This window comes from Leucopleurus acutus (genome assembly GCF_964270905.1).
Source record: "Leucopleurus acutus genome assembly, chromosome: 20".
NCBI classification, from domain to species: Eukaryota; Metazoa; Chordata; class Mammalia; order Artiodactyla; family Delphinidae; genus Leucopleurus; species Leucopleurus acutus.
The window spans coordinates 42,873,600-42,899,974 of NC_139162.1; the positions used below are offsets into that span (position 1 = coordinate 42,873,600).

Below are 26,375 nucleotides of genomic sequence, written 5' to 3' on the forward strand. Positions count from 1 at the left end.
TCTGGCTAAATAAGGGCTTTGTGGACAGGGCTGTTCCCTGCAAAGTCCTGTGACCATTCATTTCTTCAGTCTTTGGCCGCTCTCTTTTTTCCTTCATCTCAAATAATTCTGGGCTGAGAGAGAAAAGCCATTTGCAGAGGCCAGAGGTGGCAGCGACTGCATGGAACTGGGAGGTGGGCTAGAGGAAGACCTAGGCCTGGGTCTGCAGCAGGACAGGGCACACTCCTAGACGGATGGCATTTCTGGGGGAACTGGGCGATGGAGAAGCTCAATTTGAGTGCCCAGTTCTTGGACCTCTTCTCTCTGACTATATTTACTCCGTCTCACCCAAACTCTCATCTAGGCTCATGACTTCAAGTGCTACCTATTCACTCATGACTCCCAAGTTTTTCCTCTTGCTTGAAGCGTCTCTCTTCATACTCCAGACGCGAACACCAAACTTAACACTTCCACTTAGATGTCTAATAGGTTTGGAAAACTTAACAGGTCAAAAAACAAGATCATGACCTTCCCCCTAAAACTTGTATTTCTCCAAGATACAATGGCAATTCCATTTTTCCAGGAACTCGGGTAAAAAACTGGATGTCATCATTGACTGTTATTTTTCTTTCTCTTAATTCTTCACTCAATATATCTAGATCACCACAGCCAACTCCTCCTACCTTGACACCTTCATTCCTGGCCTGCATTATTGCTGTGGCGTCCTGTCTGTTGTCCTCACTTTCATGCCTACTGAACTGTTGGTCTGATCCTTTGTAAAACATGTCCGATGATGTCCCTCCTTTGCTTAAGCCTTTCAATGGCTTCCCATCTCTCTCGGAATAAAAACCAAAGCCCTGACGATGACTTACTGCCTTCCTTCCCTCTGTGACCTCATCTTCTATCACTCTCCCCTCATTCACTCCCCTCCGGCCACACTTGCCTCTTGCTGTTGCTGAAACATCTAAGCATGCTCTCCTCGGGAATTTTGCAGTTGCTCTTCCCTTTGCCTGAACACTTCTCCCCCAGATAGCCAACTGGCTTGCTTCCTCACCTTCTTCAGGCTTTTGCTCAAATGTCACCTGAGTGAGTTTTGCCTTGACGATTCTATTCAGAATTGCAACCCCTATTCCCAGCACCCTTTCCAGCGTTCCTTATCTCACTAGCACCTCCCAGCATCAGATATGCCATATATTTTACTTGTCACCTACATAGCCGCAGCACCTGTAACACTGAAGTGTTGTAAGGAGTTGGGTTAAGTGGGTGAATGAACGAACTAATGAAGCAGGCCGGGGCTCTGCCTCTGTTCCTCAGTCACTTCCAGGCAGAGGTCGGCAGAGCAGCAGCCCAAGAGGCCGCCGGTGGCAAGGCGAGAAGAGATGAGGCCCCCGAGCCTCGGCTGCGGACCAGCTTGCCCCTCGGGCGCGGACCTCAGAGAGGGGGGCGGGGACGGGGCGGAGCGGAGCCGGGGGCCTGCGCCTTAAAGCTCGCTGCGCTCGCCGGTCCTCCGCCTGCCGCGCGCCACCCGCCCAGCTTCCTCCTCCGTGCTTGTCCCAGTCCGTGTTCTCTGCCGCCCTCGCCATGGCCGCGCTCACCCAGAACCCGCAGTTCAAGAAGCTGCAGGCATGGTACCACGAGCACGGCTCTGACCTCAACTTGCGCCGCCTTTTCGAAGGAGACAAGGACCGCTTTAACCACTTCAGGTGCGCGCGCGGGGCCAGGGGCGGGGCGCGGACGTGCCGGACCCGGAGGCGGCGCGCGGGGTCCGGCTGTGCAGGGCCTGGGCCGGGAGGGCTGGGCGGCGGTCCCCGAGGGCCCCCGGCTGCGGATCTGGGCGCAGGCCCAGGCCGCGCTTCGTCCTTGACGCCTCCTTGAAGCAGGTTTCCGGGTGCTCGCCGGAGGTCTCGGCGCCCCGGCAGCTTCGTCATGAGGATTGGGCCTCTCTGCCGCTTCCCCTCCACGGGGACATTCCTCTCCCCTCCCCCTCCACCAGTCCCTGCCATTTGAAGCAGGCCATCCCTCCGCGGTTGTGAGCAAGGGCCCTCGCCGACGCGGCAGGCTCAGAAGGGCTGCCCCCTTCCACTCGGTCCCGGCCGAGAGTGTGCTCGGGACCTTCTGCAGGGTGCGGTCAGGGTGGGACCGGCCCGGGGGATTTGCGGGGAGCCGCGATGGAAGGGTGGAGAGGTGGGGCCGTGATTCCTGCCCAGGAGGCTAGGTCCGGAGACCCATGAACGACCAGGAAAGGAGAAAATCTTGGGGGTCGGGAATGGTCACTGGCACAGGGGTTCGGGAGGGGAGGTCCGTGGCTCCAGACTGGAAGTCCCTGATGGCCAGCCCTGTCATTTGGGTCCTTCCCTGAGTAAGCTGAGTCGCAGAGTGGAAGCTCTGGGAGGGAATTGTCCCTCTCTGGCCTAGGCAGGGGCAGCTCACCCAGCTCCGTCTTCTCATCCCCCAGCTCAGTTTTAGCAGAGGAAAGGCTCCTCACCAGGGGTCTGCATCTTGCCCTGCGCTGCTGCTGCAGGTCGGCTTGGGGGGCGGACAGGTGACAGACGACACCACTGTGCTGGCCAGCTGAGGCTTGTTTGGATTTGGCACAGGGAGGATTTTTTTTTGGAAGCATCTCTGATCAGGGATCAGGCTGGGGTGTGGTCAGCCGCTTCTGCCTTCTTTCTGCAGCTTGAACCTCAACACCAACCATGGGCATATTCTGTTGGATTACTCCAAGAACCTTGTGACGGAGGCTGTGATGCAGATGCTGGTGGACCTGGTAATGTTCTGCGTGGGGAGGCTTGACCCGTGACCCATGGTGTTGTGGACGAGCTGGGCTACTGGCGTCCTCAGGTCCCTGAGCATCTTTACTTACCCCTCTTAGTGGATCTCAGTAGTTGCCCCTGTGCCCCTGCCCCTGGCTCAGGTTCTGACCTGCATCCCAGGGGACTCAGTGCCTGATGTCTGAGCAGACCCTCCCCAGGCAGTGGGGGAGGGCACCCGTCTGCAGCCATTTGTCAGCCCCACCGGGGGCCACACCAAGCCTTGTGCTTGGGGCCTTGGACTCCTGGTGGCCAACGTGGGTGGGACCAGGCCTCAGTGTATTCTCTTCTCAGGCCAAGTCCAGGGGTGTGGAGGCTGCTCGGGAACGCATGTTCAACGGTGAGAAGATCAACTTCACCGAGGTGAGCAGGCAGACTCCGTATACCCTCCACAGCCTCTTCCTTCCCTTTGGGGTTCGTCTGACTGTTAGCTGCATCACCCCGTGTCCGTACCCCTCCTCTTAGGCAATGCTTTTGCTTAACCAGGGGCCCGAAGGCCTATTTCCTCAAGCAAGTTGCACAGCCTTGGAGTGTGTCTTCCCCAAGACTGCAGTCTAGGTCTGGTGAGCGTGGAATGGCTCCCGGTGTCTGCCTGGGGACAGCATCTCTCAAGGCTGCAGGGAGAGGGCTTCTCAAGGCATGCTCAGAGAAGTTAACTCTGATCCTTGCTACGGTTTTGTCAGTGAAAAGAAGACTCATGTCAAAATCAACCTCCTCAGTGGGAGGAGTCAGCAGGAAGCTGTGGCAAGGCCAGGCCTGGGCCACCCTGTGCCTGAATCGCCGTGGAACCCTGTAGGCATAAGAATCGCTGAGCACTCAGAGTGTCATCCTCGTGATGTTATTATCCTCGTTTTACACATGAGGAACCTGTAACTCAGAGATCAAGTCACTTATCCAGTGTCATTCTGTAAGTGGCAGAGCCACTATTCAAACACCCCTGTCTTTCACTGCTGGGCTAGGCTGAGAGACGGCAATCAAGGAGGGCTTCCTGGAGTGGTGCATTTGTCTACAGAATGTGGCACAGGAGTGAGGTTGGGCGGGGTGAAGGCAGTGTGGCATGAAGCCCTCCACCTTAGTGAGCCTCTCCCTGTGTTGGAGTCCTGAGATCATCCCTTCCTGTTCCCCTGGAGCCTCAGACCTGTTTCCTGCTGCCTCCAGCTTGATGGGACTGTCGCTCTCACTTGCTAAGGCCAGCCGCCTGGAGCCTATCACAGACTTAGGGTCTGGTTTGGTTTCCAGTAGTGGGTGTGATGGGATGCTTGGTGAGGGAAGCTTCAGTTGCCTGTTTTGCTCCACTTCCAAAGGGCCAGGGACACTTTTCAAAAGGAGCCAACAAACACCGTGTACTTTCACTAGAAAGATGAGACTGGGCTTCATGAGCCTGGGTCCTCTGTAGCCAGTCATTGCTTGTCTCTGACCTGTGTTGTCACCAGTGTGCCTTTGCTCATTCTTTGTTCAGCTTTCCTTGACTTTTCACGCCCTGAACATCTGTGGGTCGTTGGGGCCTGTCCCAGGCCTGTTCCGGTCTCCCTCCCCTTGCGGCTGTCTGCAGCACGTAAGGGAGCAGCACACGCCTTGCCTTCCCTCTAGGACCTGGAGTGGCCCCTATTTGCATGAGCACACAGTGGGTTTTGAGTATGAGACCATGGTACTAGCAGACCTTAGGGCCTGCGTGTCCAGTGGATAAAGGGCTGAGCTGACTCTTGGGGCCACACTGCATCATGCCCAGCTGGGAGTGTGGCTGCCCTGGGGTGGAGGCCTTCATGCGCTGACTCTCGTCCCCAGGATCGGGCAGTGCTGCACGTGGCCCTTCGGAACCGGTCAAACACACCCATTTTGGTGGATGGCAAGGATGTGATGCCAGAGGTCAACAGGGTCCTGGAGAAGATAAAGTCTTTCTGCCACGTAAGCAGCTGCTGGGCTGGACTTCCCCTTGGCCGTGTGTGTGTGCTTGTATTTGGGAATCTGGGGATCCTGATGGGCCGCCCTTCCACGCTCCTTGGAGAGGACCCCAGCCCTCAATGCAGCCTGAGGTGGCGGTGGTCTCTGTGACAGCTAGCCATGGAGCCTCTGCTAAGGCAGGAATTTCCCTGACCCTGTTCTCAGGGAACCCACCACTGGCAGCAGTAGAGCAGCCTCCTTCCTGAGCTCTAACGCCTGTGGGCTCACGGTGACAGTCTGGCCCGGACAGAGTTCTGAAAATAAAAGTGAGGCCCCTGAGGGATGGGATAGTCGGGGAGAGACTTGCTTTTTCTAACCTCTTTAGTCATGTGCCCTTATTGCCTAGTGTAGAACTAGACGAGATTTAAAATGGAAAATTTTCTTGACCACACCCCAGCCAACTCTCCAGAGGCAGCTTTTATAATGTTTACTGTAAATCTTCCAAAAGTTTCCTATGCATGTACTAGCATGTCTGTCGTCTCTTCTTTGAAACACGGGCACACGTGTACACACACATGCAGCTTGTCCCTGTGTCAGCATTAATGCACACAACTGTGCTTCCTTTTCCTGTGTGGGGGTGTAGGGGTTGCCTCAGAGACCAGCTAGAGATTTCCCCACATCGCCTGCCATTGCCTCAGTGTCTACCCCACGGTGATTCTGCAAGAGTTGGTGGATGTCCTCAAGCGTGGAGTGCAAGGGTGATGTCTGTGGGCTGGACGGTTTGTGTGGCCGTGTGCATGTCTGTACGTGTGGGTCACGCATGTCTGTACGCGTGCTCTGGGAGTGATGATCTAGGCTCTAGTCAGCTGGTCCCTGAGAGCAGCGTCCCCCACGTGTGGCTGGTCATCTTCAGACCTGAAACGGCAGGAGGTGATCTGGGCATCCGTCCTAGAGGCTAGGCAGGCAAGTGAGTGGGACTTTGCAGGGTGAGGAAGGCTTGGGATCCTGATGAGAATCTGGATTCCAGAATGTCCCTTAAGAGTGGTTGGTGTTTGTGATGGGCTTTGGATGGGATGTAGCGTTGGGTGTTTCCAGACATCTGCTGTGAGTGGCAGAACTGATGTGTCTCGGAAGCAGGGTGCCCTGTTTGGTCAGCCCTTGTGTGCTCGGGCATGCCATGTGGAGAGTGTGTGGCACTGGTCGTCTGGGAAGCTGTTTCCACGAAAGCCCTCCCTTATAGCTGGCTGCTGGATACCTGACTCAGACTGATGGGCTATTTATAGTTCAGAATAGCTGCTGAATAGCAGCAATTCCATGGTAAGGAACACTCCCCATGGCTGTGCTCTCAGGAGTTCGCCAAGATTGGGTGAGGATGTTCACCATGACCTTGATTGTCACGGCAAAAACCGAAAACAGCCTGACCTCATTTATCAGAGGATTGACCAGTAAAGTCAGTGTATGTTCATAAACCGTAGTCCTGGGCGCCATTAGGAATTAGGGAGCTACAGTTGCATTGACCTGCTGTGCTGTTCAGGATATACTGTGAAGTTGAAAAAGGAAGTTGCAGAACGGGTGTGCTTTTGTAAGACCCCCTATCTGGTTAAATAAAGGGTGTATGTAGTAATAGTAAAGATACACAAAGTTCCCCTCTAGGCTGCTTCATTATAACAAAACTCATGGTGAGATTGATTGTTGAAAAGCTGAGCAACTTATTTTCTTTCTGTATTGATGGAAAATTGCTCATGGCAGGTGATGATTATCTAAAAGAAATAAAGTTACTGGGTCTTACTGGTTTGGGGAAAGCCACGTATACTAGTTTCCTATCGGTGCGTAACAAATAACTCCAGAATTGAGCAGCTGGAAACAGCAGTCAGCGTTTCTGTTGACTGGTTCTGGCTCAGGTCTCATAAGGTGGTAGTCAAGATGTTGGCCCAAGGTTACATTCATCTGAAGGCTTGATGGGGGTTGGAGGATCTGCACTCAAGATGGCTCACTAGCAATTAGTGCTGACATTTGGGAGGCTTTAGTTCCTTACCTTGTGGACCTCTCTACAGGTTGAATGTCCTCATGACAAGGTAGCTGATTTTTCCCAGAGTGACTGATCCAAGAGAGAGCAAGGCAGAGTGCCTCAACGTCTTTTAATACCTTGAGGTAGCATCAGAAGTTACTCTTTCATTTCTGTAATAGCCTCTTGGTTGTACAGGTCAATTCTGATCGAAGTGGGAAGGGACTACACAAGGACATGAATGCAGTGCCAGGAGGTGAGGATAGCTGGGAACCATCTTAGAATTTGGTTATCATAGTCTCCCTTCTGGCTCCCAGTGATTCATCATGTTCCTTCCACATGTGAAATACCCTGTTCTCTTTCTCTTAAGCCATATGCCATTACCATATCAGCTAGAAGTGAAGAACCTCATAATCTAAATTAGATACAGATATATCTGTATTTTCTTTAATACAACTTAAAAACAGTTCCTTTTGATCTGAAGATACGTGAATTAAGTAGACAAGTTATTTATCCCCTACACACCCAACATACAATGGTGAGATAGGCGTAGGATAACTGTTATAGGATAATTCCTTTTCAAAAAGGAAGGAAAGTGGAAGGCACACAGGAAACATTGGTCCAAAGCAGTTCTGAAGTTGAGCAGGACACGTGTTGGCAATTGCTTGGTTAGGACTCAAGGCCTGGGAATTGTTCCTCAAGGCTTTTGGCTTTGCCCTTAGTCATCCTTTTTACATGAAAGGTAGTCTGTGTTTGTAATTGCCTAGTTTTTTCAGCCTGCTTACTGCCTATAGAAATGTAGGTTTTTAAAGATCTCTTTTCTGGGACTTCCCTGGCGGTTCAGCGGTTAAGACTCTGCACTTCCAATGCAGGAGTGCACAGGTTTGATCCCTGGTTGGGGAACTAAGATCACACATACACACACCACGGCCTAAAACATAAAAAATATTAAAGATCTCTTTTCCTTTTTAATTTTTATTATTATTATTTTTTTGGCCATGCTGCATGGCATGTGGAATCTTAGTTCTCAGACCAGGGATCAAACCTGCGCCCTCCTGCATTGGAAGTGCGAGTCTTAACCACTGGACCACCAGGGAAGTCCCAGAGATCTCTTTTCCTTTTGTAATATCTCTGTCACTTTCAGGCCAAGCTGGTAGTGTTTCTGACAATTCAGTTATCTTAAAAACTTTGTGGGTCTCCTGTGAAGCTTACTGGGGGTGGGGGGTTCACTCCATTAGACAAAAGCTATACCCACAAATTTTTTCAAGATAAGTCCTTTCCTACAATTGCTTCTAAGACCACAGAGACAGTACTTTTAAGCTTTTTGGAAGCCTTACCTTCAGCCAAAATGTTCTCTGTGTTACCACCTTAGCTCCTTCTGAGGTCTTAACAAAGGATTTTACAGCTGTATTCTCTGCTTTACTTCTTGAAGCTTTTCTTACAGTGCCCTGGATTTGAACTTTGCCGAAGATCCATCTCCTAATTTCAGCATCAGTTATTTTCTGGAGAGGCTGGGAATTTTCAAATCCAGCGATTCCTGGCTTCTTTTTGTTTAAAAGTTCTTCATTAAGCTTGTTTCTCTCCTCTTGTATTTTATTGTAAGCAGTAAGAAGCCAGGTAGTTCCTATAACACAGCCTGAAAATCTCTATAGCTAGATCATCCAGATCATAATAGATACATCTTTTACTTTCCCCATTAATGCAGGCAACAGTGTTATTAAATTTTCTTTCACTACATAACAAGGATTCTTTTTCCTACAATTTTCAGTAGTGTTTTCTTCCCACTTCTTTAAATCTGTACCAGCAGCCCCCTCGAGGACCATTAAACCTCTGCTAACAGTCTCTTCCAATGTTTTAGGCTTTCACTAACTCTCCTCAAGGCTCTTTTAGCTTTTACCCATATTTTTATTTTTTTATTTTAAAAAAAATATTTATTTATTTATTTTGGCTCTGCCGGATCTTAGTTGCGGCACATGGGATCTTTTTAGTTGCGGCATGTGGGATCTTAGTTGTGGCTTGTGGACGTCTTAGTTGTGACATGCGGACTCTTAGTTGCAGCATGCATGTGGGATCTAGTTCACCAACCAGGGATTGAACCCGGGCCCCCTGCATTGGGAGCACGGAGTCTTACCCATTGGACCAGGGAAGTCCCTACACATATTTTTAGATTTTTGTTATGGTAATACTCTACTTGTGGCACCAAAGTCTGCATTAGTTATTTGTCATTATATAACAAATTCCACCCAAACTTGGCTTAAAATAGCCGTAAACATTTACTATCTCACACGGTTTCTGTGGATCAGAAATTGAGGCTTGACTGCTTGGCCTTGGTTTGGGGGTCTCTCTTGAGGTTGTACTCAAGATGTCGGCCAGGGCTGTAGTTATCTGAAGGTTTGCTGGGTTCTCGAGGATTCTCTTCCAAGGCAGTTCCTATTCATGGATGGTGAGTTGGCATTGGCTGCTGGAAGAAGGCCTCTGTTCCTCACCACACTGGCTTCTTCATACAACTGAGTCTTCTCATAACATAGTAGATGGCTTCCCCAAGAGTGAGCTATCCAAGAGAGCAAGGCAGAAGCTGCATGGTCTTTCCTGACCCAGCTTCTGAAGTCACACTCCGTCATCTTTGCAGTGTCCTAATGGGTGCATAGTGAACCCTGTACAGCGTGGGGGACCCTATAGGGATGTGAATACTGGGAGGCAGGAATCCCTGGAGTCCATGTGGAGCTTGGCTGCGTGTATGTCATTTCTGTCCCTGGCACAGACCAGTCACAGTAGTTGACATTCCACATCTCTTGGCCTCTGTCATGTTAGGTTCTGCTGAAAGTTTGCTCTTGTTTTGCAGATTCTGACAATGTTGCTGTGAGGTGGGGATGTCACCCCGCTTACTAATGATGAGAAAAAGGGTCTAGTTGGGGCTGAGTGTGGCAAGGATGTGACAGTGTGTCTCAGTAGGCCTGTGATAGGGCCTGGAAGTCGGGACTGAGGTGTAAGGATACAGAAGTAATGATGCATTTGAGCAGCAGCTTATACTCAGGGATCTGGGCTGATTACATCTCCCCGCTCTGTGCCAGCGTGTCCGGAGCGGTGAATGGAAGGGGTACTCAGGCAAGTCCATCACGGATGTCATCAACATCGGCATCGGCGGCTCTGACCTGGTAAGGAGGGGGCTGCCTTGGGATGGGGGAGGAGGGGTCCCATCCAGGGCCTTGGTTTCTCCAGAGATGGGACCTGGCTGTTCTCACCTCTCGTGGGCCCCGGAATCTTGTTTTCTGATGCTGCGTCTCCCCACAGGGACCCCTCATGGTGACTGAAGCCCTCAAGCCATACTCTTCAGAAGGTCCCCGGGTCTGGTTTGTCTCCAACATCGATGGGACCCACATTGCCAAAACACTGGCCGCCCTGAAGCCTGAGTCCTCCCTGTTCATCATCGCCTCCAAGGTACGGCCCTCAGACCCGGCCTGACTCCCAACCCTCTGTGTGTTGGGGTGCGGGGGGGGGGTGGATGCTTTGCCACTGCCCTGGACTCTGGACCCTCCCAGCTGCTCTGAATGAGCCATGCTTTGTGGATCAGGTGGGCACAGCTGCCCTCAGACTCTTCCTTATGTGGTGGCAAAAACAGTTTACCTGATTAAAACCTGAACTGGTCCGTATGAGCCTTCATCTTAGGCACACCCACTCACTTCACTGAATGTGCGCTCAGCCTGGGACCGTTTCCATCTTTCTCAGAAATCTGTCTCTAATGTCTGCTCCTTTCTGATCCCAGAGCCATGCCCAGATGATGTAAGCATTTTGTTTTTTGTCATCTATGCCCTGTTTACTCGTATCCATGCACATTAAATATTAAGAATTCCATCTGAGTTCTGAGATACAGCCTAGTCTGGGCTGAAGGGAGCCCCAGGTGTGTCCACAGCTGCTCCTGGAGGATGCTCTGGCCTTTGACCTGTGGTGGGGTGGCGGGGGCGGAGGGTGGGCTCTGGGCAGGTGGAGGTGTAGCTCTTACTAGCGTTTCCCCTTTCTCTGTCTGTGAAGTCCTGGAATCACAGGATGACGTTGCTACTTCCAGGACCCTGCCCCAGACACAGTCACTGATCGTGGCTTTGTGGACATGTGGGTTGAGGTTATGGGGAGTGACTCACACCTGCATGCACTGCTCCGTGTGGTAAATGGGCACCCACACGGTCTCCGCTGCTGAGCTCTGGCTCTGGGCCGTACCGACCTTGGCTGGGGACCGACTCCTGTACTCTCTGCCTGCAGACCTTCACCACCCAGGAGACCATCACCAACGCGGAGACAGCAAAGGAGTGGTTTCTCCTGTCGGCCAAGGATGTGAGTGCTGGGTGGGCAGTAGGCAGTGTGCGGGCTGGGAAGGACAGGGTGGGCCTGCCCGTCAGCCTGCGTGGCCACGCTTAGCCCTGTAGCCCTATTTCCCCTGAAGTTGGCAGCAGGAGGCATCCTTTCTGGTTAAGATATTTGGCTTTGGGACTTCCCTGATGGTCCAGTGGGTAAGGCTCTGTGCTCCCAATGCGTGGGGCCCCGGTTCGATCCCTGGTCAGGGAACTAGATCCCGCATGCATGCTGCAACGAAGATCCTGCATGTTGCAACTAAGACCCCGTGCAGCCAAAATAAATATTTAGAAAAAAAAAAAAAAGATATTTGGCTTTGCCAGCCCAGACAAGCCGAACGTGGCACACCCTGCTCTAACTGCTGAGGGCCGTTTCCTTAAGGCCACTGGCCCTGTGGAATCCTCTCTACCCCTGGCCCCTCCAGCTTTACAGCAGAGACACCCTGGGCCTTGTGCGCCTGTGAGGTAGGCTGGGCTGCCTGGCCTCTGACCCCTCTGTCCTCTCCATCTTGACATGGGGCTCCTCCGACAGCCTCCGAACCGAGGACTGGGAGCAGTGGGTCCCCCCCGGGGCCTTGGTTTCTCCAGAGATGGCAGGGTTACTGCCCCTGGGGGGCCCCTGGATGGGTGTGGTGTAACTTGGCTCATCTCTTGCAGCCTTCCGCAGTCTCGAAGCACTTTGTTGCCCTGTCTACCAACACTGTAAGTGCCCACGAGGGTTCCCATACTACCTCCCTGGGAGGGCCCAGGCCAGGTCAGGGTCATGGCCTTTCCGAATACATCAGCTGAGGTGTGTTTCACAGGTTCAGGGGTCTTGGCTCAGCTGGTGAGGTAGAAGGGTTGGTTGCCTGTGAGGGATGTGAGTTGCAAACCATCCTTACCTTTTCCGCAAGGCAGACAAACCTCTGCTGCTCCAGCAGGGGGCTTGCAGTCAGTGGGATCACATTAACCCCACCCACCTCCCGGGCCTGGCTGATGGCCACAACATTCCCCACATGTGACCTCCCCTGGCCTCTGCCACTGGCCTCTCCCCAGATGGGATATGCTGGGTACGGGTGGGGGATGCATCCCATTTCTCACATAAGGACATTAAGCCCCAATGAAGGGATGTGACTTGTCACCCAGTGATTGCATGAGTCAGTGATGCCGGGATTAGAACACGGGACTAGAATGTGGTTACCCACCTGCCAGTTCCTCCTGGCCCCGGGTTGTGCAAGGTAGGGTCAGGGGCGTGTCAGCGGGCAGGACGGGGCTGTGCTGCAGGAGTCGCGAGGAAGGCAGACCTGGCTGAGCACTTGCTGTGTGGTGGGCTTTGTGCTGGGCAGTCTGAGCCGGAACCACACCCGGGTCCTCCTGACTCCACTCCTTCCGTGTCACCCCCACCCCCACCCATGCCTGCAGTGCTGACTTGCCTGTGGGGGGGAGACAGAAGGACATCTTAAGGCTGGCCAACCACAGTGCCACTGTCCACCTTCTGCGGGTAGAGCTCAGACTGGTCAGTGGGACGTCTCCCGTGGGGTCTAGGCAAGGGTTGCTGGCCCTGTCTGCCCAGGGGATAGAATAGGATCTCTCATTCCCTGAAGGCTTCCTGGGGTGCGGTCACCATCCCAGTATTGGAAGGGCTGGGCAGGTGTCCGGGCTGTATGTTTCCTGGCCTGGGAGGTTGCCCCTGCCCGTGCTCAGTTGTTTCCCAGAGGTCCCAGGGGGTCTGGTCCAGGAGGTGGTCTTGCAGAACAGTGTGTGGGCCAGGTCCTCAGGGTGGCTGCGCAGCCCCTTTCAGCAGGAGGGGTTTGTAAGCACTGGGCCACGGGGGTGCTGGACGTGAGCTGGCCTGGCATCTGGCTCTGGGGGTGGGTGGCTCCTGGTCCCGCCTGGACTCGCAGGTGGCTGCAGCGCAGCCCCAGTGGTGGCACGACTCTTCATGCCCTGGAGCCACTAACATGTTCCTGTGCCGCTAACCCAGGCTTCCTTCCTTCTCTTTCCCTTTGCCCTTTTTAGGCCAAAGTGAAGGAGTTTGGAATTGACCCTCAAAACATGTTCGAGTTCTGGGATGTAAGTAAAGGCACTTCCCCGTGGTGGGTGAATCATGTGTCCTTTGCCAGGTCAAGCCGCAGATGAGGGGCCCATAAGGTCAGGTCGATATTTATTGAGCACCTGCTGCATGCCTGCAGCAGGCAGGAGGCCCTCAGAGAGGCTTGTGGGGCAGGAGCAGCTTCGCTCAGTCAGGATGAGGGCTCCACTCCCACCGAGGGCGGGCTTGCAAGGCCAGGGTGACATTCCCCTGGGCGGGGTAACCGGAGCCACCCCTGTCCCCCTCGCTAAGCTGAGGTTGTGAGTTATTCTCAGTGATGACCTTTCTCTGAACTACAGCCGCAACCTGTAAAGACCAAAGGGCAGGGTGAGGCGGGAGGTGTGACTGGGCAGGCCTGGAAAGGAGCTGCAGGGGCAGCTGGAGGGTGGCAGAGAGGAGGTGCCTGGGTGGGGCCCCGCTGGGCAGCTCGCAAAGCCAGCGTTGCTGAGTGGCAGAGCTGCGGGCCACTCTAGTGACAGGCGGTCACGCAGACTCATCTCTGCTAGAGCCACAGCTGGTGCCAAGCAGTGAGTAGGAGCTCTCCTTGCAGCTTGCCTGAGTGCAGCCGTGCTGTGAGAAGGGCTCGGGTCACAGAATGCAGGGAAGGCTCGGGGGGGCAGAGATGCGGTGCAGGGCGTGGCGTGGGTGCCTTGAATGCAGTGGGTGTGGCCCTAACACGTGACTTCGGCAGGTGTACCTAAGAGGGCATCGTCCGGTTGGGGATTTTCCCAGTGGGGCTGCTTCCAGGCCTTTACACTGGAAGCTCTCTGCTTGGTGGCAGCATCTGAAGATGTAACTTCCTTTGAAAGCTCTAAAGGCCTGGAGTCTGGGAGAGGATTCCGCCCTCACGCCCTAAGGCATCTTTTGTGTGTAATGAGTTAACCTCTTTCTAGAATGGGACTAGTTATGTACCATCCTTGGAAGAATTGAGAAGAGTCACTCAAATCCTTTTCTGCGTCCTGTGGCTCAGATGAGGAACCCCGCTCGAGAGAGACTGTGCAGCTTCTAACAAATGTTGCATGCCTGTTAAACGAGGGGAGGTACCACCCTCCTCCTCTGCGGGATCTAGAGCCTGAGCAGGTGGTGGTCAGGGACACGTGGGGGCTCCTGCTAGCCAAGGAGCCCAGCGCAGCGGGGCTGTGTCACAGCCTGGCTCGTCATTGCCTGTAACCACCCAGCCTGCAGAGATGAGTTGGGGTGTGGCTTAGAGACAGACCTGGGTCTCCCAGGTAAGGCCTAGGAATGACAGTTGGGCACAAGAACATGGGGCTGGGGCTGGCTAGTGAGGCCCGAGTGGCCAGGGTGGGCACAGTGGAGGCCTTTGCGGCCAGTCCAGACATACCTGGAAGGACCTGCCTGGGTCGCTAAGGATGTATATTGGTGAATTGAGAAGATGACATCTGAGGAGCCAGGGACAGGAACAGGTGAAATTTCTGGACCCAGGGTCTCAGGTGAGACAGAGGAGTCACAGTAGATACAGGGATGTTGCTCTGGCTCTGAGGTAAGATCTGAAGAGTCCAGTCTGGCGTAGGTATGTGTAAGCGGTGAGGCCTGGTCAGCTGTGGCCAGCCACGGGGCAGCCCTGTGTGTCGGGATCAGGCAGTCAGCACGCATTACCGGAGAGCTAATTTTGGCCGGTGATGTCTGAAGAGGAGCCAGGACAGGTACAAGTGGTATCTGAAGAGGAGGCACCAGGACAGGTAAAGGTACAGGTGAGGTCTGTGAATTCTGGAAGAATTCAGATATTTATTCTATCAAGTGGAGTCTGAGAAGCCAAAATTAGGTACATGTTCTTTTTTTTTTTTTTTTTTAATTTATTTTTGGCTGCGTTGGGTCTTCGGTGCTGCACGCGGGCTTTCTCTAGTTGTGGCGAGTGGGAGCTACTCTTCGTTGTGGTGCGCGGGCTTCTCATTGTGGTGGCTTCTCTTGTTGTGGAGCATGGGCTCTAGGCGCGTGGGCTTCGGTAATTGTGGCACACGGGCTCAGTAGTTGTGGCACACGGGCTTAGTTGCTCTGCAGCACGTGGGATCTTCCCGAACCAGGGCTCGAACCCGTGTCCCCTGCATTGGCAGGCGGATTCTTAACCACTGCACCACCAGGGAAGCACGTCGCTAAGGTGCATTGTGAGAGGCTTATGGTAGACAAAGGTCTAGAGACAAAGGTCTCCAGAAGTGTCAGAGGCCCAAGTCACTCAGACACTGTTTGGCACCAGTGGGCTCTCGCCAGGCTTCCCTCAGGCTGAGATGAGCAGCCAGGGATCTGTCAGGTCTCTGGGAAGAGTCTGTTCAGGTTAGGTTTGTATAGTGGGGTCTGCCGGCATGGTCTGTAAAGCCACGTCTGCTTGAGGTCTCAGAAGCTGGAATCAGACAAGGTGTGTATAACTAGGTGTCTTAGGGGAGGCCTGAGGAGCCAAGATCAGGCACATCTGGACAGAAGTGTGTTGGTCAGGTAAGGACACTAAAACCAAAGGTAGGCAGAGACACAGCTGAGTCTGACAGGTGGGACTAGAAATCCACCATCGGGTCCGGGTCAGAACTGTGTCCTCAGGTGTTGTCCAAGCAGTTCTGGTGATGCTCAGGGCGATGGTCCTGGAGATGGTCCTGCGTCCCCTGGGAAGGGACTGAAAAGCTGGAGTCGGGCAAAGAGATGGAGCGCTGCATCCATCCATCTGGAAGGTTCATGAATTCTGCGTCTGTCTCAGGTACACAGAGCAGGTCTGTCAGGTAAGGTTTGAGGAGTTGAGGTGAGATACAGGTTTTACTTTTGGTTCTTGAACAGGTGAGGTCTGAGCTGCTGAGGTCAGTCCCTGGTTTGTATTCCAGATTTGAGGAGCTGAGGTTCAGCACTGGTAGATAGAACTGAGTTTTTCAGGTAAAATCTGTAAAGCCAAAGGTAAGCCAGAAGTAGGTTGAAAAGCCATGTTTAGGTTCATTAAACTCTGTCCCACAGTTGAGGTCAGGCACAGGTAGGTAGAACAGATCTGTCAGGTGAGCCCTGAGGAGCCAGGGTTGGGTTCATCTAGAAAGACCTGGATCTCTTAGATGATCTCTGAGAATATGAAGTGAAGACAGGTGGATAGAGGTAGGTGTCTCAGGTGAGATCTTGGGAGCTGGGACTGGGCACAGGTGAGTAGATCTGCATCTCCCAGGTAAGGTCAGGATAGGTAGGTAGAACTGCATCTCTGCCTGTCTTGTAGAGATGTCTTACGAAGTTGAAGAGTTGTGGCCAGGCACAGGTATGTGGAATTGAGTTTCTCAGGTAAGGTCTGTGGAGTCTGCATCTGGTACAGGTTTTATCCTTGGGTCTGTCAGGGTGAGTTAAGCACAGGTGGGTAGAGCACGGTCTGTCAGGTAAAGTCTGTGGAGCAAGTTCAGGAAACTGGGTCTGTCCAGTGAAATCTCAGAAGTCACAGCCAAGTCCGGGTAAGAAGAACCAAATGTCTTAGATGACGTTTGGCGAGCTGAGATGAGGTACATGTAAGCAGAGCTAGCCTGCCGGGGCAGTCTCAGGAGCCAGGAACAAGCACAGGTAGGCAGAGGTGGCTCACCATGTGCAGTTTGAGGATCCAAGGTCGTGCACAGGTAGGCAGAGCTGGCCGTCCAGCTGCAGTCTCAGAAGCCAGGCTCAGTCACAGGTAGAACTGACTTGCCACATGTGGTCTTAGGTAAGCAGAGCTGGTCCACTAGGTACAGTGTAAGGTGCCAGGTTGGTAGAATTGGTCTTCTGGGTATCGTCTGAGGAGCCAGGGTCAAGCACAGGTAAGCAGAGCTGGTCTGCTAGATATGGTCTGAGGAGCCAGGGTCATGTACAGGTGGGTAGAGCTGGTCCGCTAGGTACAGCACGAGGAGCCAGGGTCATGTACAGGTAGGCAGAATTGGTCCGTTGGGGATGGTCTGAGGATCCAGAGTCAAACACAGGTGGGCAGAGCTCGTCCACTAGGTATGGTCTGAGGACCCAGGGTCAATCAAGTACACGTAGGTAGAGCTGGCCCACTAGGTGCAATCTCAGGACCCAGGGTCATGTACAGGTAGGCAGAGCTCGTCTGCTAGATATGGTCTGAGGAGCCAGGGTCATGTACAGGTGGGTAGAGCTGGTCCGCTAGGTATGGTCTGAGGATCCAGTGTCAAGCACAGGTAGGCAGAGCTGGTCTGTCAGGTATGGTCTGAGGGTCCAGAGTTGTGTACAGGTAGGCAGAGCTGGTCCACTAGCTATGGTCCGAGGATCCAGGGTCAAGCACAGGTAGGCAGAGTGGGTCCACTAAGTATGTTTTAAGGATCCAGGGTCATGTACAGGTAGGCAGAGCTGTTTGGCTAGGTATGGTCTGAGGATCCAGGGTCAAGCACAGGTAGGCAGAGCTGGTCCACTAGGTATGATCCGAGGATCCAGGGTCATGTACAGGTAGGCAGAGCTGGTCCACTGGGTATGGACTGAGGACCCAGGGTCAAGCACAGGTAGGCAGAGCTATTCTGCTAGTTAGGTTCTAAGGATCCTGGGTCATGTACAGGTAAGCAGAACTGGCTGGGTAGGTATGGTCTGAGGACACAGGGTCACATACAGGTAGGTAGAGCTGGTCTGTTAGGTACAGCATAAGAAGCCAGGGTCATGTACAGGTAGGCAGAGCTGGTCCGCTAGGTATGGTCTGAGGACCCAGAGTCAAGCACAGGGAGGCAGAGCTCGTCCACTAGTTATGGTCAGAGGAGACAGAGTCATGCACAGGTAAGCAGAGCTGGTCCACTACAGTCTCAGGACCCAGGGTCAAGTACAGGTAGGCAGAGCTGGTCCATAAGGTATGGTCTGGGATCTGGAGTCAAATACAGGTAGGCAGAGCTGTCTGACTAGGTATGGTCCAGGGATCCAGGTTCAAGCACAGGTAGGCAGAGCTCGTCCACTAGTTGTGGTCAGAGGAGACAGAGTCATGCACAGGTAGGCAGAGCTGTCTGACGAGGTATGGTCCAGGGATCCAGGTTCAAGCACAGGTAGGCAGAGCTGGTCCACTAGGTGTAGTCCGAGGACCCAGGGTCAAGCACAGGTAGGCAGAGCTGGTCCACCAGGTATGGTCTGAGGATCCAAGGTCAAGCACAGCTAGGCAGAGCTGGTCCGCTAGGTATGGTCCAAGAATCCAGGGTCATGTACAGGTAGGCAGAGCTGTCTGACGAGGTATGGTCCGAGGATCCAGGCTCAAGCACGGGTAGGCAGAGTTGGTCCACTAGGTATGGTCCGAGGATCCAGGGTCATGTACAGGTAGGCAGAGTGGGTCCACTAAGTATGGTCTGAGGATCCAGGGTCATGTACAGGTAGGCAGAGTGGGTCTACTAAGTGTGGTCTGAGGATCCAGGGTCATGTACAGGTAGGCAGAGCTGGTCTGGAAGGTATGGACAGAGGGCCCAGGGTCATGTACAGGTAGGCAGAGTTGGTCCACCAAGTATGGTCTGAAGATCCAGGGTCGTGTACAGGTAGGCAGAGTTGGTCTGCCAGGTATGGACTGAGGGTCCAGGGTCATGTACGGGTAGGCAGAGCTGTCCACTAGGTGTGGTCGGAGGAACCAGGGTCATGTACAAGTAGGCAGAGCTGGCCCAGCAAATGTGGTCTGAGCAGCCTGGGTCAGAGGTAGGTAGGCAAAGCCTGTCTGCCAGGTATAGTCTTGAGGAGACCTAAGGAGTTACGGTTGAACACAGGTAGGTAGACTTAGCTCTTTCAGGTGTTGGATTCAGGCAAAGGTATGTACCCTTGGTCTTTTGGTGATGCCTGAAAGACCAGGGTTAAGCCTGGGTTGGTAGAGCGGCCTCAATTCAGGCCCACAGCACTGGGGTCTTCTGCAGGTAGGCGGGACTCTGCGGGGCTCATAGCGGATACGCAGCCTCTAAGTTAGAAATGAGTAGGTGGATGTGGCTCCTCTCAAGCAAGGACTTTGGGGCCAGCTGTATGTATGCTTGGGTCTTGCAGGTGAAATCCTTGGGGCATGAGGTACATTGACCCAGGTCCTAGGAGTTAGGTCTGGGGTTAATCCCAAGTAGGTAGAAGCACATCTCTCGGTGGGGTCTGCTGAGCACAGATACGCAGAGATGTTTGCATCTGATGAGGTTGGAGGCTCCTTACTGAGGTGTTGGTGCCCAGGCCAAGCAGGGGTTGATAGTGTTGGATCTGTGTGTGAGATGTGGAAAGCTGAGTGAGACACAGACGGTAGACCTGGCTCTCTCACGTTAGGCCTGGGAGCCGAGATCAGGCCCGTGGAGAGAGAGCTGGACCCCTTCGGAAGGTGTGAGGAGTCTGAGTGCTGGGCTCAGGGAGGGGAGCCTGGGTCTGTCAGTTGAGATGTGAGGGGTCAAGGTTAGGCACAGACAGGTATGTGAAGCCCGGGTCATTTAACTGAGCTGTCTGGAGCCTGCCTCTGACAGATGTATAACCCTGTGGTCTGAGGTACTGGAGTTGAACACAAGTAGCTAGAGTTGACCTCCCAGGTGAAGCCATTGCATGCATACCCAGGGCTGCTCTGTGGACCTGGCTTTGTCAGTGAGTCCGTGGATCAGGGTCACATGGGCAGAGGTATAAACACGATCTTAGGTGGGTTTTTGTCCCCCGGTTCAGGTACAAATTGGCATCCCCGGGCCTGTTAGATGAAACGAATGGGGCAGGATCTAGCCTAGAAATACATAATTGGTATGATTGGTAAGGCCTGAGAAGGTGGGCCAGACACAGGTGGGACCCTCAGTGGTAGGCTCAGGCACGGTCAGGTGGGTAGAGTGGACTCTCATCGAGGGAAAGGCAGAGTCATCGTAGGTATGTGTACCTGGGTCTACCTGGGGAGGTGTGCGGAGCCCTTGGGTTCAGGTAGGAGAGGTAGAACGAGCTGAGCCGTGTCAGCCAGCTGTTCTTAGCACCCTGGTCAGGTGTGATGGGCAGAGCTCAGGGTGTTGCAGAGGCCTGAGGATCTGTAACCAGTCCAAGGTGTGGTCTGTCACATTGGGATCTAGCTGGCAGGGTCTGAATTAATCAAGTGGGGAAAGAGATTGGATTATACCTGGTTGGAGAAGGTGAGGTCTGAGGCTCTGGGGCAGGTGAGGCACAGAACATGGAACTGACTGCAGAGCGACATCTCTAAGGCGTGGTGTGAGACCCACTGCAGGTGAAGGTGAGGTCTAAGGACCTGTGTCCGCAGCTTGAGGTCTCAGAGGCTCAAATCGGACACTAGCTTTGCTGGGCCCTCCCAAAACAAAAGTGAAGTCTGAGAACCTGACCTCAGTCAAGGTCAGCAGCCTGGAATCTGTTGGTCTGAGTGCTGGCTGTCTGCTCAGGCCAGTTTCTGGATTTGAGTCTATTGGGTGAGATCTGAGAGCCAGTGTCAGGCATGGTGTGGTCTGTGGGACTGTGACAGTCAGGTAAGGTTCCGCCAAACCCAGACCCTTTCTAGGTAAAGAGCCCCATCATTCATCTTATTATCCAAGCCAGAAACATCTGGGCCACATTTGATTCTGTCATTCTTCCAATTCATCCTTTTTAATTGAACCTCCTGAATCAGTGGTCTGCATCCCTGCCGCCCCCATTCAGGGTAGCATCATTCTGTGGACGACCACTGGGGCTCCTAGATGGTTTCCTGCTTCCATTCGCTCCTCACCCACAGACTTCTTGGTTCTCCAGCCTTGCCTCTCAGCTTCTACCCTCCAGTTCTCACTCCTTCCTTCATCTTCTAGGTTGTGCTACACTTCTTCCTGCCCAGCCTGTCTCGTCAGGCTTTCAGGATAGAATTAAGCCTTAATGCCCCAAGGCATCCATTGGATGTAATGAATTAGCATCTCTCTTTTGCCTTTAGAAGGGTGCTGGCCTTGGACCAACCTTGGTAGTACTGAGAAATTGAGTCACTCAAAGCATTTTCCGTGGGGCTTAATTCTCTCACTGTTGAGAAAGGCTGCTCTTGCTGCAGGACCTTTGCATATGCTGTTCTGGCTGCTGGAATCCTTCTCCTCCCTCTGTGCTTCCCTGGGTAACACTTACTCATTCTTCACATCCAGGCTCAAGCACCCTCAGAGTCCTTTTATTCTTGGTTTCCTTTCTCCCAAGCACTTTATCTCATCTTCACATTTATTGGCATGATTGTTTCATTTATATCTTTCCCCCCCGTGGATTGTTTGTATTGCCTATGCTAGGAACATGGTAGGTGTTCCATAAACAGTTGTTAGGAAGACGTGACTGGAGATCTGAGGATTCTGAAGGTAAAGTGGAGTCTGCAGTGTGGCACGAGAAGGCACAGTGTGAATGGTAGACCTCAGTGTGTCTTGGGCTGAGGCTGAAGGTCAGTCAAGCCTAGGTATGAGCCACTGGGCCTGTCAGTGTCCCAGGAGGCAGGGCTAGGTACAGCTAGGAGGTGCTGGGTCTGTCAGTACAGCCTGAGGAATCGGGAATGGGCACAGGTATGAGGCACTGGATCTCTCATTGTCAGAAGTGGCAAGGCCAGGCCCAGGTATGAGACACTGGGTTTATCAGTATCTGAGAAGCAGGGGCCAAGGCCAGGTAGGAGGTGCTGGGTCTTTCATTGTTCAAGGAAGTATGCGTGGGCACAGGTATGAGGCGCTGGGTCTCTTAGTGTTTCAAGAGGCTGGACACAGGTACGAGTCATTGGGTCTGTCGGTGCCCTTGGAGGCACAACCAGACACAGGTACGGGATTCTGACTTGTCAGTGTCCAAGGAGGTGGGCTAGGCGCTGGGTCTGTTGGTGCCTGGGGAGGCCGGACCTGGCACAGGTATGAGGCGCCGGGTCTGTCCGTGTCTGAGGTGGTGGGGTCAGCCACGGTAATATCTTTGGTTGAGTCTCGTGGCTCTGGTCAGTCCCTCATGTAGTCTCTGCCCTGTTGGTCGGCCCAGCAGTTGCCGGCGCCTGGCCTGCTGTCTTGCTTCCCAGAGGTGGGTTGGCCCCAGGGCCGCAGAGCTTCACCTGTAGCAGAGCATGGTTCTCAGGGGGCAAGTTTCGTGGCAGGAGGGAGGGGGGCGGGGTGTGCCAGCCCTTCCTCAGCGCCTTTTCCTGTCTCTCCTAGTGGGTGGGAGGCCGCTACTCGCTGTGGTCAGCCATCGGACTCTCCATTGCCCTGCACGTGGGTGAGTGTGCATGTTTGTGTTTCTGTCTCGGGAGACCGTGTTGCCGTCTGAAGTCGGGCTGGGGGCTCGTGTCCCTGAATACCTTCCCGTTCCCACAGGCCGCGGGCCTCTCTGCCCTTGGCTGGAACATTTCTTTCAGGTCAGGTGGGAAGGGCCGAGTTTCCTTGCGGGTTTGCAGGTTGGCCTTTCTCCCCGCCCCTCACAACTGCGGTCCTGCTCCCTCCTCCACGCCAGGTGGCCCTAGAGCTGCCTCTGTGCTCAGGGCTGACTCTGATTAGAGGGGCTTTCTACAGGCCCAAGTCCTCCCAGATCCTGTTTCTTCTGGCTCCCCCTCCAGCCTTTCCCCGGTTCCAGAAGAAGCTGTGTCCGCGTCCAGGAGGCCTAGGGCATGACCATTTCTGTTGACGCTGCTTTTGTGTTGCAGGATTTGATAACTTCGAGCAGCTGCTCTCAGGGGCTCACTGGATGGTAAGTGCTGAGGCGTGTGTTCTCTGCCAGACGCTGGCCAGAAGCTTGTGGTTGGTCCAGCTCCCTCCCCCTCGCCCTCACTCCTTCCCTCCTGGGAAGATGCTCAGCCCCCGCCCACCCCGTTCTCATTTCAGGACCAGCACTTCCGCACGACGCCCCTGGAGAAGAATGCCCCCGTCCTGCTGGCCCTGCTGGGCGTGTGGTACATCAACTGCTTTGGGTGTGAGACGCATGCCATGCTGCCCTACGACCAGTACCTGCACCGCTTTGCTGCCTACTTCCAGCAGGTACCAGCTGCCAGGCCACGCCTTGGGTTGGGGGGCCCATGAGCCTGGGTGCCCAGGTTCCTGCTCCTCCAGCGGCCTTTTCCTCCATTACCCTTGGGCATGTCCAAGGCCCCCCTGTGCTCCCCATCTCATGGAGAATCTTTGTAACCGGGATCTGTGTCAGTTGAGTTTGGCTACCGTGGGAGAGGCATGAGTGGCTATCATGGTGCCCTGGCCAGTCAGGCTCTGGCTTGGCTCAGGGCACGTGCCTCAGCCAGGTCACTTCTTTCTTGGACATCACCCGACAGGGTGGGCCACAGCCCGGGACCCCCATGGTTTGCACTGCCTTTGTCCCTCCAGAAAAGCAAGTTTACACCCAGTCTATGGTGCCTCTTTGGGCTACTCACAGCCCTCTGCCCCTGGAATCTCCACAGCCCCCCTAGAGCAGCCCCTCTCCCAGTGGATCCTGTGACTGGAGGAGGGGCTGAGGCTCCCCAAGGCCCAGAGTCTAGTTGGGGTGATGGCCCTCAAAGGCTATACAGTCCGGATTCCAGCCTGCCTCTCCATTAAGAAATCAGTTGAAGATTTTGTGACCCGTTTCTGCTCTTAGGGAGGTCCTCCCTGGACCTCCGTATACACCTTCTGCTGGTCATGGGTCCTTCAGAGCGGTCGAAGCCAAAAAGCTTGTGAGCTGTGCCCTCCCAGATGAGGGGACATAAAAGAATCACGCCTGCCCGTATCTCACAGAGCCAGGGCAGGGCAGGCGTGCCTGGTGCATCCCAGGCTGGTTTGGGGCATGTGCATGAAGGAGAAAGACTTGCAGATCGATGACTGGGTCTCTGGCCCCATTCCAGGGTGACATGGAGTCCAATGGGAAGTACATCACCAAGTCCGGCACCCGTGTGGACCACCAGACGGGCCCCATTGTGTGGGGGGAGCCAGGGACCAATGGCCAGCATGCGTTCTACCAGCTCATCCACCAAGGTAGGGCCCGTCTGGCCTGGGCAGGAGTGCAGCTGGGGACGGGGAGGGCACGCCAGGAGAGACTCCTCCGTGAGGTCAGCGTTCTCCTGTAGGCCACATGGGCGGTTCCCATGGGTGGGGATAGGCACCTGGGTGACCACAGTGCCCTTCGCAGGTACCAAGATGATACCCTGTGACTTCCTCATCCCTGTTCAGACGCAGCACCCGATAAGGAAGGGTTTGCATCACAAGGTAAAAACCCTCTTCATGCTGTCTGAGGCTCACATCACACCTAGACCTCTTGAGACTGATGCATTAGTCAGCAGGACTAGTTTTCTGTTCCTGCCACCACAAACTTAGTGGCTTAAAGACAACACCCATTTATTATCGTGGTTTCTGTGGGTCCCAAGCCCATCATGGTCTGCTGGGTCTCTGCTCAGGTTCTCACAGGCTGAAGTCAAGGTGTCGGCAGGACCGTGTTCCCTTCCGGAGACTCTGGGGGGAAATCCTTTTCCTCATTCATTCAGATGGTTGGCAGAATCCATTTCTATATGGTTGTAGGACCAAGACCTGGCTTCTTTGCTAGCAGCTGGGGGTCGTTCTCAGCTTCTAGAAACCCCCTTGACTCGGTCTCAGAACCAGCAAGGCTGGGTTGAATCCATCTGAAGTTTCGATTCTCTCCTGCATCTTCTTCTGTTGCATCTCTGTGCCTGACTCACTTGCCGTCCTCTTCTGTGATTTTTAAGGGCTATGTGATTACATTGGGCCCACCTGGATAATTTCCCTATCTTAAGGTCTGTAACCTTAGCTCTGTCTGCAGAATCCCTCTGTGCCATGCGATATAAGATACACAGGCGTTAACAGCAGGGGGGCAAAGGCCAGGGAGCCAAGATCTTGCCTACCACAGCAGCAAAGGGGAAAACCACCCAACTCCTGACCTGACAGAGTCCTTGAAGGGGACCGATCCTGCCTTTTCTTGGGTGTGCAGAGTAGCATGGGTTACTGTGGGCACAAGCTTTGGACGCGGGAGTCCTGGGTTTGAATTCTAATTCTCCCCCTCTGTCCTTCTGGGATTCAGTGCTGCTGACTTGAGGAAACTGAGGCTCAACTAGAAAAGAGATGGTGCCTCTCCCCGCTCAGGATCTTAAAAAATAGATGTTGGTAAAGTTCTCAACAGGGCCCTCGGCACGTAGTACATAGTCCTCGAAGGGTAGTTATCATCGTTACCTACCTTCCAGTGTCAGCAGATGTGCTCTGGTGTCCCCCTTGCTCCAAGTAAGCTCCAGCGTCGGGGCAGGCAGCCTGACCCCGACTGCTGAGACTGACCCCGGCTGGGCAGTGCCAGGCAGTCTCGTCCATCTGCCTGAAGCTCAGACAGTGCTTCAAAATGGTACTCGACGTCTCTCTCGTCAGATCCTCCTGGCCAACTTCTTGGCCCAGACTGAGGCCCTGATGCGGGGGAAGTCAACAGAGGAGGCCCGGAAGGAGCTACAGGCCGCAGGGAAGAGTCCAGAGGACTCTGAGAAGCTGTTGCCCCACAAGGTCAGCCCTTCTCCTGAAGTGGGCTTTGGGTGGCCTCCTGGAATTGGAAGGATACAGTTGTGTGGCCAGGGCAGGGGCTCGTGGAGTGCCTTGCCTGCCTTGCACGGTAGGAGGGGCTGTCCTCACAGGGACATCCCAGCCTCTGGCGCAGCGTGTGCTTCCCTTATGAGGAGTTAGGAATCACGACTAACTGGGGGACATGTCTGGGTGTTTTCTGAAGGTCTTTGAAGGAAATCGCCCAACCAACTCTATTGTGTTCACTAAACTCACGCCGTTCATTCTTGGAGCCTTGATTGGTAAGTGAGTGGGGAAGTCCCAGCTTCGGGTAGGTCAGACTGGGCTGGTAGAGCCCTAACGTGCTCCCTCCACAGCCATGTACGAGCACAAGATCTTCGTTCAGGGCATCATCTGGGACATCAACAGCTTTGACCAGTGGGGGTGAGTTGCTGGCTCAAGGGGAGGGTGGGGAATGCCTGTGAGCTGGCTGGTGGATTTCACTAGCAATGTTGGAAGCTTCCTCATACCATTCTTTCTCCTCACCCTGGCAGAGTGGAGCTGGGAAAGCAGCTGGCTAAGAAAATTGAACCTGAGCTTGATGGCAGCAGCCCAGTGACTTCTCATGATTCTTCCACCAATGGGCTGATCAACTTCATCAAGCAGGAGCGTGAGGCCAGAAGCCAATAAACTCGTGCCCGGCAGTAGTCCCCGTTGTGACTGGTCCTCCTTGTCCCTCCTGCCCCAGAGTCTGCACCGCATGGTCCTGCCCAGAGCACCCTCTGGTTTCGGGCTTGGACCACAAGCCCTTTGGCGGAAGCTGGTCTGGAATTGCCAGCCTCACCCTCTCCATGTCCAGGCCCCCTCTGTCTTACAGTTGGCTGAAGTGTTTCAGTGCAGCTGATTTTTCTGACCTGTGTTCATTGTTCATATACCAGGTAGAAAATAAAGATGCCACAAAGGAGA

The 26,375-nt window shown here is 53.9% G+C and overlaps 1 protein-coding gene across 1 annotated transcript; it reads left to right on the forward strand.

The window, feature by feature from the left end:
- Positions 1-1,502: 1,502 nt before the first annotated feature.
- Positions 1,503-26,375, forward strand: GPI (glucose-6-phosphate isomerase). The gene is made up of 18 exons (XM_082862173.1): positions 1,503-1,682; positions 2,656-2,746; positions 3,084-3,152; positions 4,575-4,694; positions 9,747-9,830; positions 9,967-10,113; positions 10,930-11,001; positions 11,676-11,720; positions 13,017-13,070; positions 22,116-22,176; positions 22,601-22,644; positions 22,779-22,931; positions 23,765-23,894; positions 24,049-24,125; positions 25,287-25,415; positions 25,636-25,711; positions 25,787-25,853; positions 25,964-26,375. Exons 1-18 carry the CDS (start codon positions 1,561-1,563, stop codon positions 26,097-26,099), a joined length of 1,677 nt encoding a protein of 558 aa, XP_082718299.1. The 5' UTR covers positions 1,503-1,560; the 3' UTR covers positions 26,100-26,375.